The sequence below is a fragment of the Hyalella azteca genome, unplaced genomic scaffold, assembly GCF_000764305.2.
Source record: "Hyalella azteca isolate HAZT.00-mixed unplaced genomic scaffold, Hazt_2.0.2 contig10021, whole genome shotgun sequence".
Lineage (NCBI taxonomy): Eukaryota > Metazoa > Arthropoda > Malacostraca > Amphipoda > Hyalellidae > Hyalella > Hyalella azteca.
In genome coordinates this window covers 459,769-481,293 of record NW_025940074.1, presented here as the reverse complement: position 1 = coordinate 481,293, position 21,525 = coordinate 459,769, and the positions used below count along the sequence as shown (strand labels likewise).

Genomic DNA, 21,525 nt, shown 5'->3' with positions numbered 1-21,525 from the left:
AGAAACTAAAAAATCATTTGGAGTAGGAATGTCATGTGCAACAGAAGATCAAGAGACGCGATGCATCAGCATTTGTTTATAAAGAGCAGTGCAGAGGCAGTTCTTAGTAAGCAAATCAACAAACTACTTCACAGACTCGACTTGTTCAGTTTCTGAGCGAACATACGTTATAGCGTATGAGCTGCAAAGTATAGCACCATCGTGAGCAGACGCGTATAGATAGGTCATATGCATCAGAAATGCACCCGCTTCACTCCATCCAGTTGTTATCTATATGGCTGCAAAACATTAACATTGATAACAAATAATAATTAGGAGGCATTTTAAAGTAACTGCTTTAATCATTGCTTTCCGTGACTATGTAGCAAACATTGTTGGAACACCGTTAAGCAAAATTCAATGAGAGATAAAATTATATACAGCCAAGCAATCATTTCTGGCTACAACATATACCACAATTGCATTCAATCTGTACATAAATTTCTGGCATATTTCGTGAATGAGAGCCACAGGCTCAGTGCGAGATAACAGAGTGCACCTCATGCATGATTTCCCAGCATCACCAAGCGTTTGTTTGCTCTAGGGGAGTTGAAAGTGAACGTCGTCTGTCCTACACCAGACTTGGGTAAGTCAGTTATTTCGATTAAATCCTTGGCCGTTGCCCTTTTATGAGCTTACTTTTACCAGGGATATTTTCAAGTAACCATCTTGGTTATGGTATTCTGCATCTCATCATTATGGTAAAAACATCATTTAAACGAAATCAATAAATAAAACAAGCATTTTTGAATCATAAAACAATTTTTCGCTGAAAATAGTATACCACCTACAGCAGAAGCACAACCGCAGAAGCAGGCTCGTGAGAACACGGGCAACACCAAAGTTCAAGCGATGTTCTCGACTGGTGATGCTGAATGCCGAATGCTTTCACTGAACACAAGTTCCCAATGAACATCAAGTTCTGCAAAGTAATCGTACTCAGAGAACAACGGTCACGGTCTAAAACCTTACCAAATTACAACAGAATGCGAGAATATGTCATTACAGCAGGCAACGTATAGAATTTTCTAGTTAATACAACTTTGGCCCAAACATTCTTTATGCTTCATCGTGTAGAAGCTGTTTTCAAATGAACAAAAATCAAATGAACTCAAATTTAAACTGTTGTGTTTTTGTTGTTCAATGTATATTGGCTTAGGAAATGTATTTTTTACGCCTTAACTACAACTCTTAGTAATTTATAACAGGAAAAACTGCAATACTCAGACTCAGAGAGTAGAACTTGCAGGGAAAATGGATATGGGTGCTGAAGTTTATTTATTAGGTAAACTGAACATACAGTTTTTAGAAATTGATACTCTTCACGCATATCGTACTCAAGATAAGTAAAGTATTAAACAATAATTAATTCTGGAAAATATTATACACGACGAAGTAGTCTCGCCACAGCGATGCAAACCAATCATTTGCTACAAAGCCGCGGTCTTACTTGATAAACAATGTTAGCGGTTGCATAGATCCTTCTCCAGCCGCACAGAAAGTTAGCAAGAAACAAATGAATAAGCTAGTAGCAGGTTAGCCACGTGCCGGCATTGTGGAGAGTAATTCCTGCAGAAACACAGTGTTGTACAAGACGGTTGAGCGGAGTGAAGCCGACATGACTAGGCAAGTCTGAGCGCCAGGTGTTTGCACAGGTTTTTAGTTTACTCAGTAAATGTGAGTGAGAGAGCCAGCGACGTTCCAGAGACCAAGGGAATATAAAGGAAGCAACGAGCAAGTGGGAGCTGTAAAATTCAAGTGCAAGATTCATCCTGTCAACGGTTTGCGACATCGGAGAAGAGGTTTAAACATTTTCCTACCAGCAATAATTGGTTCGTTAATTCAAGACGGAATTCCTCGGCTGGTCAATGGAATTGCAAAAGGCGTTCGTTCCGTCACATCTGTGCGATGCTATACAGATGAAATAGTACTATGCAACTATTTTAATAAAGCTATACTTCAGATGTAAACCGAGAAGACATTGTTTGGCATTACGACAACGCGTATAGCAGGAACTATGATAGTAGCATGTAAGTAGATCTCGAAGATTTACATTTCTTCATTTTTCAAGCGTTTAAGCTCGTAAATAACAGCAAACCAGAAATTGAAGAGCTTTTAGAGCATATTTTATTCGTTTGCACAAGCTGATCATTTCAAATGGGACCCGAGAGCGACGAGGCACTGCCAGCCGCGAGATGCGGGTCTCGTCGATGAATCACTTCCGATTTAACGCCAGCCCAATTGTACATACAATGTACATTTTTATAATACAACACATTAAAAAATATTTCATTTTAAACTGCATGCAAGTATGGATGCGAACGTAATTAAGGTCGTAGCACACGAAGGCAGGCAAGTGAAAACTGAAAAATTTTATTTCATAATGCTACGGTGAATTATAAATATATCTGAGGCATCGATTGGAGCGTTTTGTATAATCCGTAATTTCCGCGACATTAATATGCAAATAAACTTAGTTACTACACTGCACTTATCAAAATATAAGTCGGCCACTTTATACTAAATTTCAACATAAATAAAATCGTCGCCAGTAGATGCTTTCTAAAAGAATTGCATTCAAAATTGTCATTGCAAAAACATTCAGAAGTAATCTAATGAAGTAAGTAATAAGTGAATACAGTAATTTTTGATCAGAGCTCGCGGAAATGATATAGAATCGCAATGTCCATCAGGGAAGTTGCAGCGAGCAATCGCCCAACTCCTGTCTCCGAATTTACCTCCATTTTCTGGTCTAGCTCGCCCTACGTAGTCGGATGAAATTTAAATCAAGGAACCAGAAATTAAACTACATCGTCAAATTTAGCGAAAGACGCCAATACGACACGTCCTTGATGAGCCAATTTCGAGGGAGTCTTTGAAGCCTACAGGCGGCGGTTCGGCACACGTGACGCGGCGGACACTAGCATCTCTTCAGGCTGTCGTAGCCAAGGTAAAGAGAAATGCATACGATAATCATAAGTATTTTTGATACGGAAAAACAAACTTGAAAAATAAATCACACACTACTTCACTTAATGAGGCGTTATATAGCTGAATACAAAAAATAAGAGACAAATAATTCAGCTGGGCACAGTCAGCATCAAGATTTAGATTGTAGCTCATTAAATCCACAGCAATTAACTTTACGACATTAGTTAAACATTAACAAATTCCTAGCATTTTCCCCCATAAGAGATTGATGATAAATGATGATTATGATGATAAAAGAGAGTCCGGTAGCAGACTTTAGGGTGCAGTGAACCCTAAAGCCCATGCAGCATAACTCAGTTGAAGAGGGTGCGCGTGTGTGAAGTGCTGGCATTATAGCGTGTTCAACAGAAGCTGCAGCAACAGCAACGCTCTGTTGTGCCCAGCCCGAACAGGCGACACCGCGCCGCTACGCCCAGTGGCTGCCGGCGCCACTGGGCTAGCGAACAGCATTGTGCCGACACTGACGACGGACTAATCAAAATATTTACGGGTTAGTAACTCTATCAGCCGGTAACTGATGAATTATCAAGCAAAACCCACCGATCAGGAAAGAGAAATCCTCCGATACGTTTACTAAGCGAGCTTTGATAGTACCGGTACGGCCAAAAGATCCTCGACACCGGAACCCATCATTCAATCGCAATGAAACTCCCGGGCCGTACTGCAAAAAATGTAATAAAGCTCATTTTTGGCATCACGTATTCAAACTACAAATTTGCAGTCTTTTGTGGATACTACTGTGGAACGCATAATAGTATCGGTATCGTTCAGTAATAGACGATGCTCGGGCAGAGTAAACATTTCTGTTGTTGCACCATCCCAGATTTACAAACCGAGGCAAATAAAGGTAGAAGAAAGTTACACCTAGATCAGCCGAGTGATCAGAGTTCCTTTAGCGGAGTTAAGCAGTTGGAGTCGCAGCAAGTCGGTGAGAGTGACTGTCGAGCTCTAACGCTCGACGTATCAAAGCTATCTCCGCGTTAGCAGGACTCAAAGGAAAGAAAGTTCCTCACTAGGCTCCAGTGACATGAGCGTCTAGGGAGAGTTGCGAGAAGGTGAGAGCGACTACAGATAAGCGCTGGCCATTGACCACCAATAGCAACACGGGTCACTTCGCCCTGTTAATTATGTCCAGTCAGTACACAAGGATCTGACCCAATCCACTGGCTCTATGTACACCCAGATCTATTACGATCGATAAGGGTAAAAGAGAACTGTTCAAGAATAGCTCGTTGCAGGAATGCTGAAGAATACAATTAAAAGTTAAATTTCCGCGAAAAGTTGCTAAAAAGTTACAACAAATTAGTGGACAATTTTAGCGAGATATGCTTACCAATTAAATGACATGTGAGCAGTTGTTTTATTCAACAAAGCAACGGTGAATGGCGCATGAACGATGAACAAATTTCAATGATAAAGCTTCAAGATGAAATAATGAAAAAAGGTAGGTATAATTTGTCGAAGCCTACAGTATGGCGCACCTCTCATGACATAAATGTAAGCGTTAAGGCAGCTGTGGCCATAAATGGCGCGTCCCCGGCTTGTCTGTCTTCGTTGAGCAGAAGGCACTAATAGAACTGGCAAGCGGCGCAGGAATAAGCCAGATTACGGAGTGCCAGTCATCGTCAGGCTCTATCGTGATGGATGGGCGGCAGAGAAGTGATCTGCGGTGATCTAATAAAGAAATGCTCATTCTTGGAATAGGAGAATTTAAGCTCCACTCACGAAAGTGATGACAGCTCCTTCTAGAGAGCGAACGTCACCGGGCCTGATTAGATCTGCCTCTTAATGACTTCGTTTATTTCGTCATCCTGAAATTGAGGAACACGTTTCAAAGCACGCACTCGCAGTGGCGGTAGGCCGCATTCATCTCATTGTAGTCTCTGATAACTGATTTCAGTAACGATTTGCAAACTCGCCTAAAGGCGATAATGACAGACTTTTTTACATATTATCAAAGAATTCTCGCATCCATCAGTGCCTAATTCATTACAGTTTCTTCTCTTATTTTCAAATACAAAAAAGTTAGTGGATTAAAATGTATTAAACTCATCCACCCTAACATTGAACCAGGTGACAGCGAATGAAATGATTGCGGTTTTTATCCTAAATGCTACAGCTATTTCGTAAAACATTTTTTCATTTCTACTTCTAACGAAATTTTTCTATCGACATCATTTGGAAATATCCTTATATTTTTGACTGACGCCAGCACGCATTACGTAATCATATAGAAGAAACAACACACACCCGTGGAATAATCGAAGCTCCTGCAGACACCACACTAGAGTCCAGTAATCACTTGGCAAACGTGCACATCTTCGATCCTAAATGTGAAACAACATAGACAAACCTGAGTTCACGGGGTGCATGATTGCACTGGCGTCTCAACATAAACTTCATACCGTAAAGGCATGTCTAAAACGAGCTCATAACGATCGAGACCACAAAAAGTGTAACGGGCGGCAGCACAAAATAATCCTTGCAAAATGAGATACGCGATGAAACGGCTTTCTAAAAACAAGATAAAAATAATTTGCATACTCTAGTCACTTCACTATTATTTTTCTGTCATTCTTTACAAGGGCAGAGGAACCTGTAGAAACTACGAAATAGTGACTACAATCAATTAAGTGACTGACGATCAGTAGTTTGTTTCTTCGCGGTCACTTCTGACGGATATGATTTTTAATGAAACGAGACATTTCTGTCATAAACAACCAACTGACATAACTTGCGCAAGGTAATTCGCATCTGCAGGTAAGAAACGTAAGAAATGTAGTTCTAAAGTTGAAGCCATTTGTGAAATAATCTAGCCGTCAGAGTTCATGGTATTTGTTGATAGTTCTATGGTATTTACGAACGATTGGTTCTTACCTTAAGTTAATAGTTTTTACTTTCGGCAGCCATCGCCGTAGAGCTTGCTCTATAGCTCGTCAGCTAGGACTTTAGATGAAAAAATGAAAATTAATAGAGAGATAATCTTGTGGCAAGTAGTTTACATACAAGAAAAGCAGATGTAACTGACAAGTGAAAGTAATCGATGGTCGCACACGTTTTTTGACGAGGAGCTAAATACTCGAGTCCGAATTATGACCAAAATTTCTAAAAAGAATTCTACACCTCAACTAGTTAGAACCTTATAACGACAAAGCTCCAAAATATGTACAATATCACAGCTCTAAGTCACCTCACCTGTTTATAGTCATATTATCACATTCTTAAACGCTTTCTGAAACTCGCATCTCAGCACGATCGCAGGTCGGAAATAGAGCTCAGTCAGGTCGAACGAACAATTACAACCCATCTTGCCAGCGCATAGAGTTGTTTAGGGGTTATTATACCCCGTAACAAATTGAGTTCTTACTCAAGTCACAAATGGTACGATCGAGTAAGGCCGAGTCGCCTGAAGGGAAGCCTCGGCAAGTATTTACCCGCTGGCAGGCCGTTCTCTCAAGCGCTTCAAGAGACGTCCGCAATAAGGGACACCGTCACGACGGATTGAGTTTCTGCTCGAGGCCAGTTGCGAAGAAATGGAGAATCAATTTCTGAAGTTGGATGGCAAAATGGGGAATTTTTCCTCGCAAAGTGACTGCGGGGTTTGAGCGCAATTTGGTTCACTCGAGTCGACCGAAAAAAATTGTTCTAGAAGTCGAGGAACACAAACTAAAGCCGATTTTTCCAAACTATTAAAGCTTCACAATCTATAATACAATTGAACAACAATGTATATTAACAGGTGCATCAATATTAACACGCAGTATTCTTTGAGGCAGGTTTTTGGAATCGAAGAGTTCTCTCTATATCGTCGTGCATTTTCAACTTTATTTCGTTCTATTGTGATTATACCTCGCAACAAACATAATTTCGTATAAGGTAAATTTCGTCGAAATTAACATGATTAAAAACTGCAACACAATGTGATCTTGCTTTTAAATCGAAGTGCAATTGATCAGGACAAAATAGTAACAATACGATGTGAACGAAGTAGAAAAACCTACGGAGATGTCGCACTCCCAGCTGTCACATTTCGAACGCTATTGCGTTAGCTTTCATCTCACGGTTTTTGCTCCCGGAAACCAAAAATGATTCCACGGCACTCCAAAGTTCCTACAAGTTTCCTCCCCTATTTTGAAGAGCCTTATCTTCAAACAGTGGCCCAATTGTGGTAGAAGCAAATTGTTTTATTCACAATTATTAGGTTCATATTTTGTTCAGTGTGAACTCTGGAGTTTTTATGGTATTCTGCACCTTTATGGCTTTGATGCTCGCGACATTCATAGTTTTGAAAAAAAAATAGAGAGCATCGAGAGAGACGGCAGCACCAAAAGAGGTAACCAGCACTTACGTGAATTCCCATCAATTCCTAGGTCACGTTCTCCCGTATCATCTGTAGAGGTTTGAGGAACGAGTATGCCGACATGCCGGTGAAATGATAAATCGTGAGAATTTGCCGTGCCACGGAATCCTGTAAGTACGGTGCTGAAGTGTCCTTTGGTGTCGTAAATCATTTTGTTGCACGAATTAAATTTGAATCGACGCCCAATTGAGACTACACTTGCGGCAAAGGATGAGAAATTGTTGGACATACTTGGTCGCGGTGCTGGTTATACTGTTTGAAACCGCCATCACACCGGTTCTCAAGACATCTCGATGTTGGAATATTTATTTAAAAATGTGACAGCAGAGGAAACAACGCATTTGTGCCTATTTGTTTTAGTTGTTTGTCATATTGACCTCTGTAGGTTAAATTGAGCATTTAAAACTTTTTTTGGCATTATTGTATTGTTTTGTGTTCGTGGTGATCTTTTCGATGTCAGTCGACATTATTAGGTTTAGCAAGAAAACGTAGATTCTTCAGTGCGATTGAATAGGACGATTAGCCAATTTGATTTATTGTTGTGATTTTCCTTTCTTAGAATAAATGTTGATTAATACTGCCTCACAATACCCTTTTGGTTTCAACGTATTTTATTCATGATTTTTAATATCATGACGTATTTTATTCCAGATATTTTAAATGGTTAAAATACAATGAAGGGACATTTTACGTACAATTTCTCACAACGAATTAAGTCTCCTGAGGATAATTACTGCTGTCAGTGATATATGTGAATATGAAATTATATTTGAATGATTTTTGATGAACGATATACATAAGTAATTAATCAAGAACTGTTAGCTTGTGTACAAATAATTACTCAACGTTACCAGGAGCTATAATTAACACAGACGACTATAGTGGACAAATATCTTCAACCTAAACAATTAACAGTTAATAACCTCCACGAAATATCGCTGATGAAAATACCAATGCCCGATTTAATTACCCCTCCATTGGTCTTCGATAGGGCAACATGTACAGGTTCTAAGTGAGTGTGCACGATCCGGCACACATATCTCAGGCTCGAGCATCTGGGGTCACGCGGTTCCAAACAATGGTAATTTGAGCGACATTCCTGTAAGATTTCGACCACAGACCAGCGCCATAGCCATGCAAGAATGTGGATCCGAAATGAATTTATGGAGAGGTCTCGATGGACGCAGCGAGATTCGATTCCTCTCCGGACATCCGAGCCTCAAAACGAAGCCTCTTATTGCTATACCGAGTACGGCCAAGCAAAATTCAGTCACCGAGTTTTTCAATAAAATCTTTTTGTTTCATCCCTCAAACTTGAAAAGTTTTTTCCGCAAATGAACACTAAAAACATCAACAGAATGTTCTACATGCAATGGTACTGCAATCGAGTAACATTTCCAGCGATTTTCATCAATTACACTACCACTAAATTCAATCATCAAAAGAAGAAACTTCTAGTATCTTTACAAACGTTGACCCAATGCAAGACGAATGGGAAACAGTTCTCTCAATCTCTCTCCCCGGTGACGGTAGCGTCATCAGAACAGATGGAAAGAACCAGCCTGCCTCACCCATCAATAGCACACCATATACACGTCAACAGCCTGCCATATACACGTCAACAGCCTGCCATACACGCTGTCTCTTATACACATCTAGATGTGTATAAGAGACAGGCACACATGATGCACCACATGACAATACAGTGGTCACAGCACATATGATGCACCACATGACAATACAGTGGTCACAGCACATATGATGCACCACATGACAATACAGTGGTCACAGCACACATGATGCACCACATGACAATACAGTGGTCACAGCATATATGCGGCATCACTTCATTTGCACTAAACAGTGCGGCGTCCTGAATAACAACGTGAGCTTATAGGCCCGAGGCGATGTGATGTCGCAGCCTGGCCTTGCTTTCAAAACAATTGGACGCGAGAGGCTGTGATTTACAGCATTACTTTGCAGGACACGAAAAGGCAGTCGAACCAATATTTCAAAGTGGGATTGCGATTGAAAGGAGTTTCTGCATCATGTGCGCTATGACGGAGATTCGTGCGACGAGAACACTGCAAAGGCAGCCTGTGTCGCAAACGTACAACAAGCTTAGCAAAATAACGCAGATTTAATGATCAGTGGAATTCGGTATGAACTGATTATAGAATAAACTATTCAAACTGGCTGCGTTAAGTCAGCAGCAGCACAGTGCAAGAACTTATACTATAATGGCTGAAAACACACAACATCAACGGCATTTGGGACGATCTTCACTGGTATCGAAAAAAATTCAGTCATGGACGGTGATGATTTAGATCAACCAATTGAATATGAAACCTATCGGCTTATGTTTAAAAAATCACAATTACAATCTTATACTTGGAACAGTGGTGGAAAAAATCATTAGAATTCACGAAGACGTAATTATAAATTTTCGACAAAGTATAGCGGAAATGGAAAAACGAAAAGTGCTTTTACTGTTCAGGTATTGCCCTGCCATCAGCAAGCGCAAGTGCGCGCAAGGCTCCGGTCACCTCATACGGCCAAATTGGCTCCTCAAGGCCGGATTTACTCTGAAAATTGCACGAAATAAGGAGCTTCGTAGAGCGGTGAAGAGCAAGCCCGCATTATAGGAAAATTCAAACTGGAAGCCAACGCTTCAATAGCGCGGTTAGGAAACTGCAGGGAAAATTCCTAGTTTCAGCGCTGCACGGCGACACGAAACTGAGATAGAGAAATGCCGTGTTCAAGCACTGCATACACAATCGCTATAAAAATGCCGTAATTTCGCACTGCCAGGGAAATTGTGCACATTTGCTGAGGAAATTACGCCTTTCAGTGCAGCATATGGACAATTTCTGAGGAAATTGTAACACACAAGCGAACGTTATTTTTGAGCAAATTTTTGTATTCCTTTCCAAAAAAATATTAGGAAGTTATCAAGCAAGTACTTATTTTCTCAGAGCTCCTCTTGGATTTTTAAATTATGCCATTTTTTGTTTTCCTCAATTTTAACCAAAATATTGATGGAGTTTCATGGCGAGTACTGACATAAATTGAAATAAATATTGATTTTTTCAATCCCACTGTAATCCTGTGCAGAGCGCGCAAGATGCTGGGATAAGAAGCCCCTGGAAGGCTCGCGGCGTGTCGATACAAACGAGAGGAATGCACGCAACCAGCGCGCGGAAACGAGCCCTACAAGGACTGTTTGACATACACGACTGACACACACCCGTTACAGACTCATGCTATGCCCAAGCTTATTGGTGTTCCGCGATACGATAACACTTTTGCAATTCGTGAAACATGTAGCGTCAAATTTCATAAAGAAGGCACGAAATTAAAGATATTTAAAAATTTTAGTACAACTGACGTGAATGATGCCAATGAATAATAGGGTTTCAATAATTAGAAGCAGTGCCCCATCTAAACAGGTTTCGCTGAGCGCATGCACGTAGCAATAAATCTGCTAGTGACAGTAATTGAGAGCGATTAGACGCTTCAGAGTAAGTATTCATTACGCAGTCGGGTTCATCCACTGAACACCGTTACGCAAGAGCGAGACCTGGAGCTGCGAGCACCTTGCCTCCACATAATAGGGGCGCTGCAAGCCAGAGAGTCAAGCACACTGGCCGCTGGAAGCGCAGCTATTGCCTTCAAAGGCAATGGGCGACCCCAGACAGAACAAATGTCTGAGGATGCTAGGCAACAGCCATGACTGCAGTTCATGCAAGTGTCGATGGCCATTCGTAAGTCGTAAGCCTAGTGTATCGCCTCATAAGGAGTCTAAGCAAAGGCGTGGCAGTCAATTTTCCGACACCGCCCCGAACCTGCCCCGACACTACGGCATATACCTACGTCGTCGTCCTCTGTGCCCTGGCACTCCTGCCCTCAGCCGCTTGTCTTCCTTTCTGGTAGTAATTAGCTACCCAAACATGACCGTTCATCGCCCAATTTGTCTTGGCAGAGACAAATCGAACAAACACGGGCACTGATTATCGCTTTTTGAGAATCTGGCACGAAGCAACAGATGCCAGCAGCAAGCAGCTCATCATTATGAACGTCTGAAGACTTATCCGCTGGATCTTAATCGCAGGATAAGTGCCTGCTGATTAAACTTTAGGCAAACAAAATAACAGTCAATCGTTTGATGAACACTTGATAGGCAATGAAGTAAAATTTGGCAGAAAACATACGTTGGTATAAATGAATTAATAATGCATTGAATTGACAGTCATGGAAAAATTACCTCGGCTAGACGTCTAAAAAATCCTGCAAGTGCCACCAAGTAAAAAACCCAGACGCATGCGCTACACATGGTTCTTATCCACTTTTATTCTGCGCAACAAATGCAAACCCTGCTGCATGATTTATGGTTAAATGACAAGAGTTTATCTGCGCTGCGACATCAACAGTCCTACCAATAAGACATATCACGGAATAGTGTATTTTCCGATATTTTTAGTGTTGGTGATCCGAATAAAATGGATAGCAATAGTTTGCCCTCATACGAAAAATAATTAAAAACTAATAAATTTTATATGTTATTCAACTTGCAGACGTTGCTCGTAGAGATACGATCAATATGACGAAGTGAAAGGTTCAGTATTAGAAGAGCACATAAGGAAGGCGCCGTAACTGATCGGTGGTGCGTACGTGTACAACGGGCAGCATTGCATTGTAATCAAACAACGTACGCAATGGGCCACACACAATATCGCATTGAATTGACACTGCAAATGACCAGAAGAAAGCATAAATGTAGCCTTGCATAGTTATCAAAAACCTTGTTTAATGATCATTCGATAGCTTCAATGGAGCATTGCAAACGACAACCGAGGCGCATGCATCGGGAGAGGCACAACGACGAAACCATGAATTTAATGTAAGTTTGCGGTGATCCCGAAGTTACAGAAGATTTCAGACTTTAAAACACGCGTCTGACGCACTGCTCGCATACAACATTAACGACATTGCAATTATAAACCAAGTTCGAATAACCTTTCACACAGTAGGTGGAGACTCAACCGTGTCATCAACGCGAATCATAAACTTAAAAAAAGCAATTTTGCTGACGATGATGTGTGAAGACTCGAGAATCGAGATACTCCCGATGTAGTACTTTTCGGTCTTCGTTTAAGTGAAGGCAACTGGACGCCCACCAACTAACGTAAGGTACGAGTTTACACCACCAGTGCGCTATTCCAGCTAAGAAGCTTGCAGCTTCCAAGCTTCAGTTCCCAGAAGAAGAGCTTACCAATCACAGGTTACATTTCACTGGCAGATAACATCAGTCGTACTAGGGTGCATTCATAATTATCGTTCTTTCTGACTCAGACACGGGCACGTACCTCTCAATGCCTTGCGTTTTTGCAAGACTATAGAGCACGGACAGGTCACAGGAAAATTAATTTCTAAGAATAACTTGAATGCAGTCGGGAAATCGGAGGCTGATTTTTTATTTTAAGCTGAAAAACAACTCAAGTACGCACAACTTAAGTTTCTGCAACATCTCATTATTAAAATAGAAAACATGATACTTAGCAAGAAGGATAACCCTTTACTCAATTAAGGTATTCACGCCATTATAAATAGCCGTTATGTGACATTGTGCAAATTTAAGATAACAATGATACAACATGCGTTTTCACCGAATATCGTTATTTTAAATAAGTTATGCCCACCTTTTGTGAGAAAAATACCTATTCCCTCTTTGTAGAAATATTTTTTCCCCTCATCGGATGGAACTCATTTATGCAAAAGAAGCGAAGAGCGACTCTTAAGGCCAAGTCTCAGCGACACTTCATTATTTTCTGATCAAGAAGTCGTTATGAGGAAGCGAACGCGGACACGCAGCGTCTGCGTTCAAGTACCGTCAACAGGTGACTCTCAAGAGGCAAGGCTCTGAATGACGAAATGTATAATCACGCAATCTAACTATTCACAAAAAAACACCACAAATTCTGGCAGTCTACCCGATAGCAAGAAAGAAAAAAAACATTGCCGCAAACGAAGTAGATCTTTTTTGTAGGCGTCTTTGCAGAGCTGAAAGTATAAAAGTTTTTAATATTGTTTAAAATTAGCTTCTGTTGCGTGACCCGTGCACTAACTCAGAAGGCTCGGCAATTCAGTTCCATGTTTGCCCACACGAAGATCAGTCAAAGTCGTAAAGAGCAATTATCTCTTGATAACATACAATAGGATAGTTTATGGTCTAACTTGAGGTGAACCATTTTACAGCCGCAAGAGCAGAGGTCATCGACAGCGATGGTGACCGAGTAAGTGAGAATGAAATTAATATTTTAAATGGTACTCAAGTGACAATTTTGAAAGCTGGCAATCAACGCACTCGATTCCTGAGGTCGGTATCATGACTAGTGTGCCTAGCTCTTGAACGTGCAATGCTTTCATTTAATTAATGCTCGCTGAGAGTAGAGCGATGACAGTTTTTCACATTGAATTGAGGTCTCCCATCATAATACAATGCATAGTCAACATGAACTGCATTCGCGGAATTATTAATTTCATAATTTATTTCTCATATAATTTGTTCGTCCATAGCTCCTGTTGAGTATAATTTCTAAGAAGTGTGAGAAGAAGCCTAATCTTATGATAATATGGTCTATGACTGCAAGTCGGGAAAGGCACAGCATTTAGTGCACTAGCTCGTAGGCCGAACTGGACGGCTGGGTGAAAATCCTTTAAATCACTTATTCAAAAGCCTAAGTAAAAATCAGCGGGGATGCAGTGCTTTAGTAGAGAGCGAACTAGTTCCATAATTGTATACTCTACGGAAACTGCACAAAAAGTTACAACGGCAAACTTCATTTAATGATTATTTTATATCTTCTTCAAACTCAAGTACAGTAAAATTCACAGGAGCCAGTGACTCTGGATGAATTCTAAAATTTAGAATGAAACTTTGAAAATATATCGAAATAGAATGAAACAAAAAAAGCAATCAATAAAATGTCATACCAAGTAAAGGAAGGAATTTAATTTTTTTGTGATTGAGAAAGGGCCAGTCCCAAGACAAACAATTAATAAATCATGGAAGCATTTATTGGAGCCGCGGCTGGCGTCAATAGGTAGGTAGGAGCACGCCAAGTATCATGCCAACAATCCATCAATCTTCTCAAAAACGAGGGCACCACTGAGGAATAAAAAATCCTACACAGCAATAGTGAGCGCAACTCCAAAACCTGGATAAATAGTTCGCCTCAATTGCGCTGGGTTGAACTGAAACGGCTCAACTAACGTGAATAAAAATAAATCGAGCAATTACAGCGCGCGTGAACACCAAATTTCAAGTAATAAAACTAACATTATCATGACAGCGTTTCGGTACCTCAAGTCAATGATATAGCTAGGCACAGAGACCTCATTCCCCACGAAAATTATTCACTAAATGGGCGTCTTCTGAATGTACCTGTCGGAAATTTCTATGTTCTTCGTAGATGGCCAATCAATGACCACAAGAGGGTCGGACGTGCGCGCATCTAATTTTTAATGGGACTATAGGCAGGGTGCTAACACTGAGTAGGCCTTTCATCGCCCAGCCACGGCCTCTAATTGACGTTATAGAAATCACGTGATTTCTTGGTGACGGAAATGAGACGAGACTTCGTTCATCATTCGTGGTCTCTCATTGGTCGAGTAAGAGGCAAGTTGGGCACTGAAGTACCGGCAGCTAAACGAGTACCCAATCTAATGGCCGAACCTCACGCACATCACAATCATTCATTGAAATGCTCTTATTGAGCCTCGTAAACTAATACTTAAGCAGAGAATTCGATGAATTTATCATCAGATCAGGAACAAAGGCCTTTACGTTGGTGAGTGAAGAAAAAATAATGGAAGACATTTTTGCTGACTATATTTGCCACATTAAAAAAATTCACATCTATGTAATGTTCTAATCATACTTCTAAATAATGTTTGAAGCTGGTATACTCGTAAGAACTTTCTAAATGCCAGAATAAAATTTCATTATGTGAGAATAAAACATTATAATGTCAGAAAAACGTCTTTATAAACGAAACTAAATGTTAGAATAAGACATTCGCTTTATATCACCCAAAGAAATCGCCGGTCAGACTAAAAAATGACGTATCTTACAAACCGCTGAAATTGAGGTTCACACTTTAATCCGTAACTTAAGAATAGAATGCTTTCCATTCTTTGTGGCGAGTCTTTAATTAAATAAGAGTTTAAATGCAAATTTATAAAATTACAAAAAGAATTAAAATTTTTAAATAAACTTTTTAAATAATGAAGAATATTATATTTTTCATGAGTAGAAAGCCGACGGCACGCAGGTAGACCATCCGCTGCAGGTGTCAAGTGGCTGCAGACTTCATGGAGCGCTGCACGCAGACGCGACACCCAAGAACGTGTCAGGCGGGTACATGACACGCTGCAAACCTGATACCAGCGACCTCAATATCAACACGTGTCACCATCGCCATACACTACAATAATACTGATCTAGACGAGGTTCGGTCTGATAGATCATCATTATCATTAACTACAGATCATCATAAAAACTCTAGGCTTCTTTTCAGAACCACTCACCTTAAAGTGAAACTACAAAATTTTCGTTATTCCATACAATTTAGTCAATAACGGAATATTTAGTCAATAACAGTCAATATTCCGGAAATAAGTAATGACACAACACAAGCAATGACAAGAGGCGCGTTGTTAGCCGCTCGGCTTCTACAGCTATAGTTGAGCCACTAACAATTTTTATTGAGATGGTGTTAATTAATTAGACAAAGAATGATGCAGACAAGGAAACATAGGCATATACATGTATTAATGTGATTTAATCGTGCGTGGTGCTCTGCAGGAAGGTGCTTGCGGGAATGGTGTGCAGCTAGGAAGCACACAAAACTTTTGTTAACTTTATTCTTTCACAATCCCTTTAAAGTTAAGACCTTACGCTGCTGGACACGTCCAGTACCCCAGTCGTGATGACCGCAACCACCGCTGCGCGTAGGTCGTCACAGAGCCGCCCCCCGTACATAAGTCACGGGACATCGCGGCAGTCACCGCAAAATGTCACCCTACATCTTAGCCGCCGTGTTCTGCGGCTACACTCGTGCTGTGAGAACCACGATAGCCATGTCGCGTGGGTCGGGGCATAAACTACTCTTTATAATTGGTATCAATGGTCGAATAACATGGCGGTGAAGAAACAACCGCAGATAAGGTTGATTTCGTTCAGGAATCATTGAAGCTAATTAACAATTGCTGATCAGTTATATTCGGCACTTATTTCACTTGTTGCATGATAATTTTTGTATCTAATCAGTTTCAAATCGATACGAACACAGGCGAAGACGTCAAACATTTACCGTTGACGGGAGTTATGTACAGGGTGCGGCGCGGGAACTTACTTATTTGAATTGCGCGCCACGTGGCGGCCATTAGTCCTAGGAAGGTGGCGCCATGCGCAATATGGTGCGCGGGCTATGAAGTTTTTCGTCCACTCAGTTCAGTTGCGACCATGCAGTGGTCGAGAGAGGAGCGCGCGTTCGCAGTCTCTGTGTCATGGAGGTCACCTACAAGATGTAATATTCAAGAATTAAACTTGTAAGTAAACCCAACGAAACTTTAAATGTAGCTCTTTGTAAAAAAGAAAGAATTAAAACGCTATCTTTAATACTTTTTACTTTGTGATTTTTTTAAAAGAGTAAGTTCCCACGCCGCACCCTGTATAAATAAGCTACAGGCTTCAAACTTAACCTTGGTACATATCGTTATTATTTGTGAAAATTATCTCAACTAATTATGACTTGGGATTTTTTAGTCACAAAATAAATTAAAGCTTCCGCTACTTCTGAAAAACATGCTTATACTGGTTATACTCTACAAAAATTGTACATTGATATGCAGAATGAATATAGCAGGTAGCTTGAATCAAATGAATCTAGCAGCGAGCATCATGGGCGCCTAATGTGGCTGAGCGCTCAGTTACGTCATGTCGCGGCAGAGTGTCGGCCGCAGGACGACAGAAATTCCTGGATCTCGTCTTCTGCGCATGTCGGTCGTGTAAAGAAGGCAAATGTGTAGCGATAAGATCCCTGTAGACCTCGTAAATGGACAAGAACTCGTCCTCTCAACCGATATCAATGGACATGAACTACTCCAAACATTACCGTGGAATCGTGTGTGCTTCTTCACGCTGTAAGCAACGGTGCAATCGAGTGGACAGCGAACTTTTCACATGAAGATGAAGAAACCTAATGAAATGTATTTAATTTAAAACTCTAATGTAGTGATTGCTAATAAACAGCCTGAAAGGAGAATAACAAAAGAGAACGTTACAACAATACGGAGAAATATAAACAGCGAAGCGCATATAATAATAAAATCTTGAATACTTTTTGCTCATTTTAGGCTTGAAGTTTCTGCGTTAACTGTCAATCTATATAGAAAATTTCCTCTGAATACTTAAATTATGTTCGGCAACTAGAATTTGACATTTTTTGTTATTAATGTTACTTATTTTTTATTTTTACTTATAATTATTTTATGGTTGCGGTTAGGATTGCGTATATTTTCCATCCCTACACAGAAATGGACCGCAAATCAAAGCGTCGGACTGGCAGCGGATGTAAATAATGCAGAGGCAGGTTCAAGTTTCCCGAGCCTTGCACCACCTCAAGGAGTGGACTTTTATCAAACATCAGGAAGGTTGTGGTAGGCGGCTGAGCCTCGAAGTATGAACAAAGTTGAATGCTTTAGGCTAGGTTCTGACAACAGAAATATGAGGTCATTTGCAATAATATATGTTTAAAAATTACTTTATAAAGACAACACTTCTAAAGAATCCAGTGTCTCCAATGTTACAGATGTACCATGAATTTCTAATTTTATTTTCAAATATGAAAAAATTAATTTTTCAATTTTTTGGTATATAATTTTTTTCAAAATTATTTATTCTGTTAATTGATTCATGCATTGCCTCCGACTTCACACAAGTATGCGAAATTTCAGATCAATTGGACAGGTAGAAGTGTGCCAAATATAAACTATAAGATTTGTAGCTGACAAAATTATTTTGTAAATTTTTTTAATATTGAAAAAAAATATATTTGTTAATTTTCAAAATTATTTATTCTGTCAATTGATTCATGCATTGTTACCAACTTTATGCAAGTGTGCAAAATTTCAGATCGATTCGACAGGTAGAAGTGTGTTAAATATCGATTATAAGATTTGTGGCAGACAAACAAACAAACAACAATAAGTGAAGTTAAAGAGAAGTGTTGTAAAAAAGTACGCAACAAATTCGATTTGGAGTGAATGTTCTTACGCTGAGGAATCGAGAGTGAAAGGAGGAGGTGAAACGTGATGAGCTATTTTTAAATTATATTCAAATATAACCTACTAATTTCCATTAAATACGGTAAATTTATCAACAAATTTGTAGAAGGGTCGCAATGTTGACAAATAAGTAGAAGGAACTTCATTTACCAAATAATACAGAGTTACTAAAATTCGTAAACTAAGTTCACTAAGAAGTTAATGGGAGGGATTTCCGGGGAGTGTCGGTAAGGAGAAGGGAGGGCAGCGACGTCTAGAGGGCCAATATCCCGGGCAGGAAGATGATGAGCGGCAATCCAGCGACTGATGAGAGTTGTGGAGGCTTATAGGCACCCCTACGGCAGACTTAGCCTCCAAATAGCTCTCAGTCTACGTCAATTCAGCGATAAAACTGCACCGCAAACTTCTCGCGTCGAGCATCTTCATCAGCAAGCTGCTCTTCTTATCAAACAAAAATGTACAAATTATTGCATGTACACGAGTACTTTTTTCCTTCAAATGCCCTTATAGACATAGATCATTAGAAATCCAACCTTAGAGATAACACGTAAAATGCTGCTACAATTTTTATTCTTAACTGAAAGCAATCATGTAGAATTTTTTACATTTATATTCGTAATACATGAATTTCCGTTCTAATTAATAGTTCCTATTCTGACAAGAAGTTATGCTGAAACTAGCATGACTGTCATTCAAAATGATGGAATGTGTACTAGACTATCCTGTAATAATAAGCGATGAGAATGTAAAAAATTATAGACACGAAATAAAAGCAGAAATAAACATGAGTGAATGAAGAGGAAAAGGCAGAGGTGAGGAAGGGAGAAGACAACACAATAGTTAAAACAAATAGTTCAAGTCCATGCAGACAATAAACAGCAGTTGTGCTACTCGTGGATGTAGCGCCGAGATGCATTGCACAATAAAATTTTTGATTATTTATTCCAAAATTCAAGTTCATATCGGTGAATAGGCTGTAATGAATTTTAATATGAAACCTTCAGCCTCAGTGATGCACATCCACTCTGACAGAGAGAAGAATAGCTTAATTTATGCAATGAGCTGAAGCCCATTAGAATATTGACGTACACATTAACAAGGACTCACTGGATGGTGTGAACTCACCTTCCGATTGAAGTTGTTTCATGCCTGACAGTAAGGTAATAAATTCGAAGAAAAAATTCTTTTCAATAAGCATAAAACCTGAGATTTAAAAAATATGCTCTTAGAAAATTCATAACCCACAAAAAGCAGGTCAAAAATTCAAATAATTTGTTTACAAGATGCATCAAACCTGATATTCGACGACTAAAGCGATTGAATTTGCTTCATGACCCAGGAAAATGGTTACAAATTCAAAGTAAGAATTATTTTCAATACATATCACACCTGAGATTTAAGGACTAAAACATAAGTAGAAAGGAGCGCTAGACAGCGATATGAACTCACCTGTTGAGCGAGGCTGGGCCGGCACGCCCCCGCAGCGAAGACGATAGCGAACAACCGCAGACACCAGCCCGCCGCCCCGCCTCTCGCGCGCACCATCGCGTCCCGGCAGGGGATCGCTCGAACTCTGCGACTCGATACCAACACCACGATTGTTGTCTTAATATTGAGGCACTGCTATTGTGTGTGATTACACTGATGGGATGGAATCTATTAAACTGTATTCTTTTTTCAGATACTATTAGAAAGAAATTTTAAAATAGATATCGTTTGCTTTTCCACTAACGCCTGCTAGTTAACTCAACAACTGTGTTTTTTGTTCACTTTTTGGGGCTATTGGACTTTCGAATATCATTTTACAGCCACTCTCAAAATATAATCTATCATAAATTTCCAGTCAAATCGATATTATCACGTACTTTCCAGAAAGTTCATTGAAATTTCACATTATTTTCAAAGACGACCCTCGATACTTTTGCTACAGGAGCCTTGCCTGTTCACTGCACCGCATGTGATGTAAACCTTCAGTTTGCTCACTTCAAATTGTTAGGTTCAAAGCTGATTAGTACTAAGAGAACTTGAGTAATTTTCAGTACAGTGCATTGAAAGCTTGACAATGAAATAACTTAACGAAGAACCCTTTTAAGAGAAATAAAATACTTGGGCACAGGTCACTGATTCCAATCACAACAAACAAAATTATGGGGACAACTGGTAATTCCAAGTTTTGTTGTCAGTTTGTAAATTTTCCATTACAATAATTTTTCACGTTACGCACTCAGTTATGTGAATTATGCTTACGGTACTTAGTTGAAACTCACTCACTAAACACCAAAGCTTACGCTGCGATTGATATTTTCAAGCCACACTGTAAACATTAACTGTCATCGGCATCAAATTTCAAATGCTGGCCTGTGGCAGGTGGCAAAGCAAGAAGGCAAGCCCGCCTCAAACAACGCTGTGGTCCTGGTAACATCTCGACAACAAATCTTCCCCGTCTGAGGAACGAAATTTGACGCCCGACATCGCGTTCACGTTCGTAAGCATGGCTAAAGTCATGTCTGCAACATAAGAAATCATTAAAGAATCATGAAGCTTATAGATTTAATAAGAACGAAAAAGATCATCTAAAAATTATCTTATGCTTAATGATGAGCCCCATGCATATTTTAATGCGATATTCTAGGATGATATCAAGTAAGTTGGCAATTACAAGATCGAAACCATCAGTGTCATTCAACGTATTATAAACAAAGACAATCATTTCGTTATCAAATTTACAAATAAACACAAAAAGTTCATTTCCACTAAAAATTCCTTTTTTTTCTTTTTCACTTTCC

General features: G+C 39.8%; 1 protein-coding gene across 1 annotated transcript in view; it reads right to left on the bottom strand.

Annotated features, from left to right (window-relative positions):
- The window catches only part of LOC108674249, a 68,660-nt gene extending 47,414 nt beyond the window's left edge, over positions 1-21,246 (bottom strand). Inside the window, exon 1 of the mRNA XM_047882245.1 lies at positions 20,189-21,246. Within this exon, the coding sequence (XP_047738201.1) occupies positions 20,189-20,284 (96 nt within the window). The 5' untranslated portion in view covers positions 20,285-21,246. The remainder of the gene's footprint in view (positions 1-20,188) is intronic.
- Between the last annotated feature and the right edge of the window lie 279 nt (positions 21,247-21,525).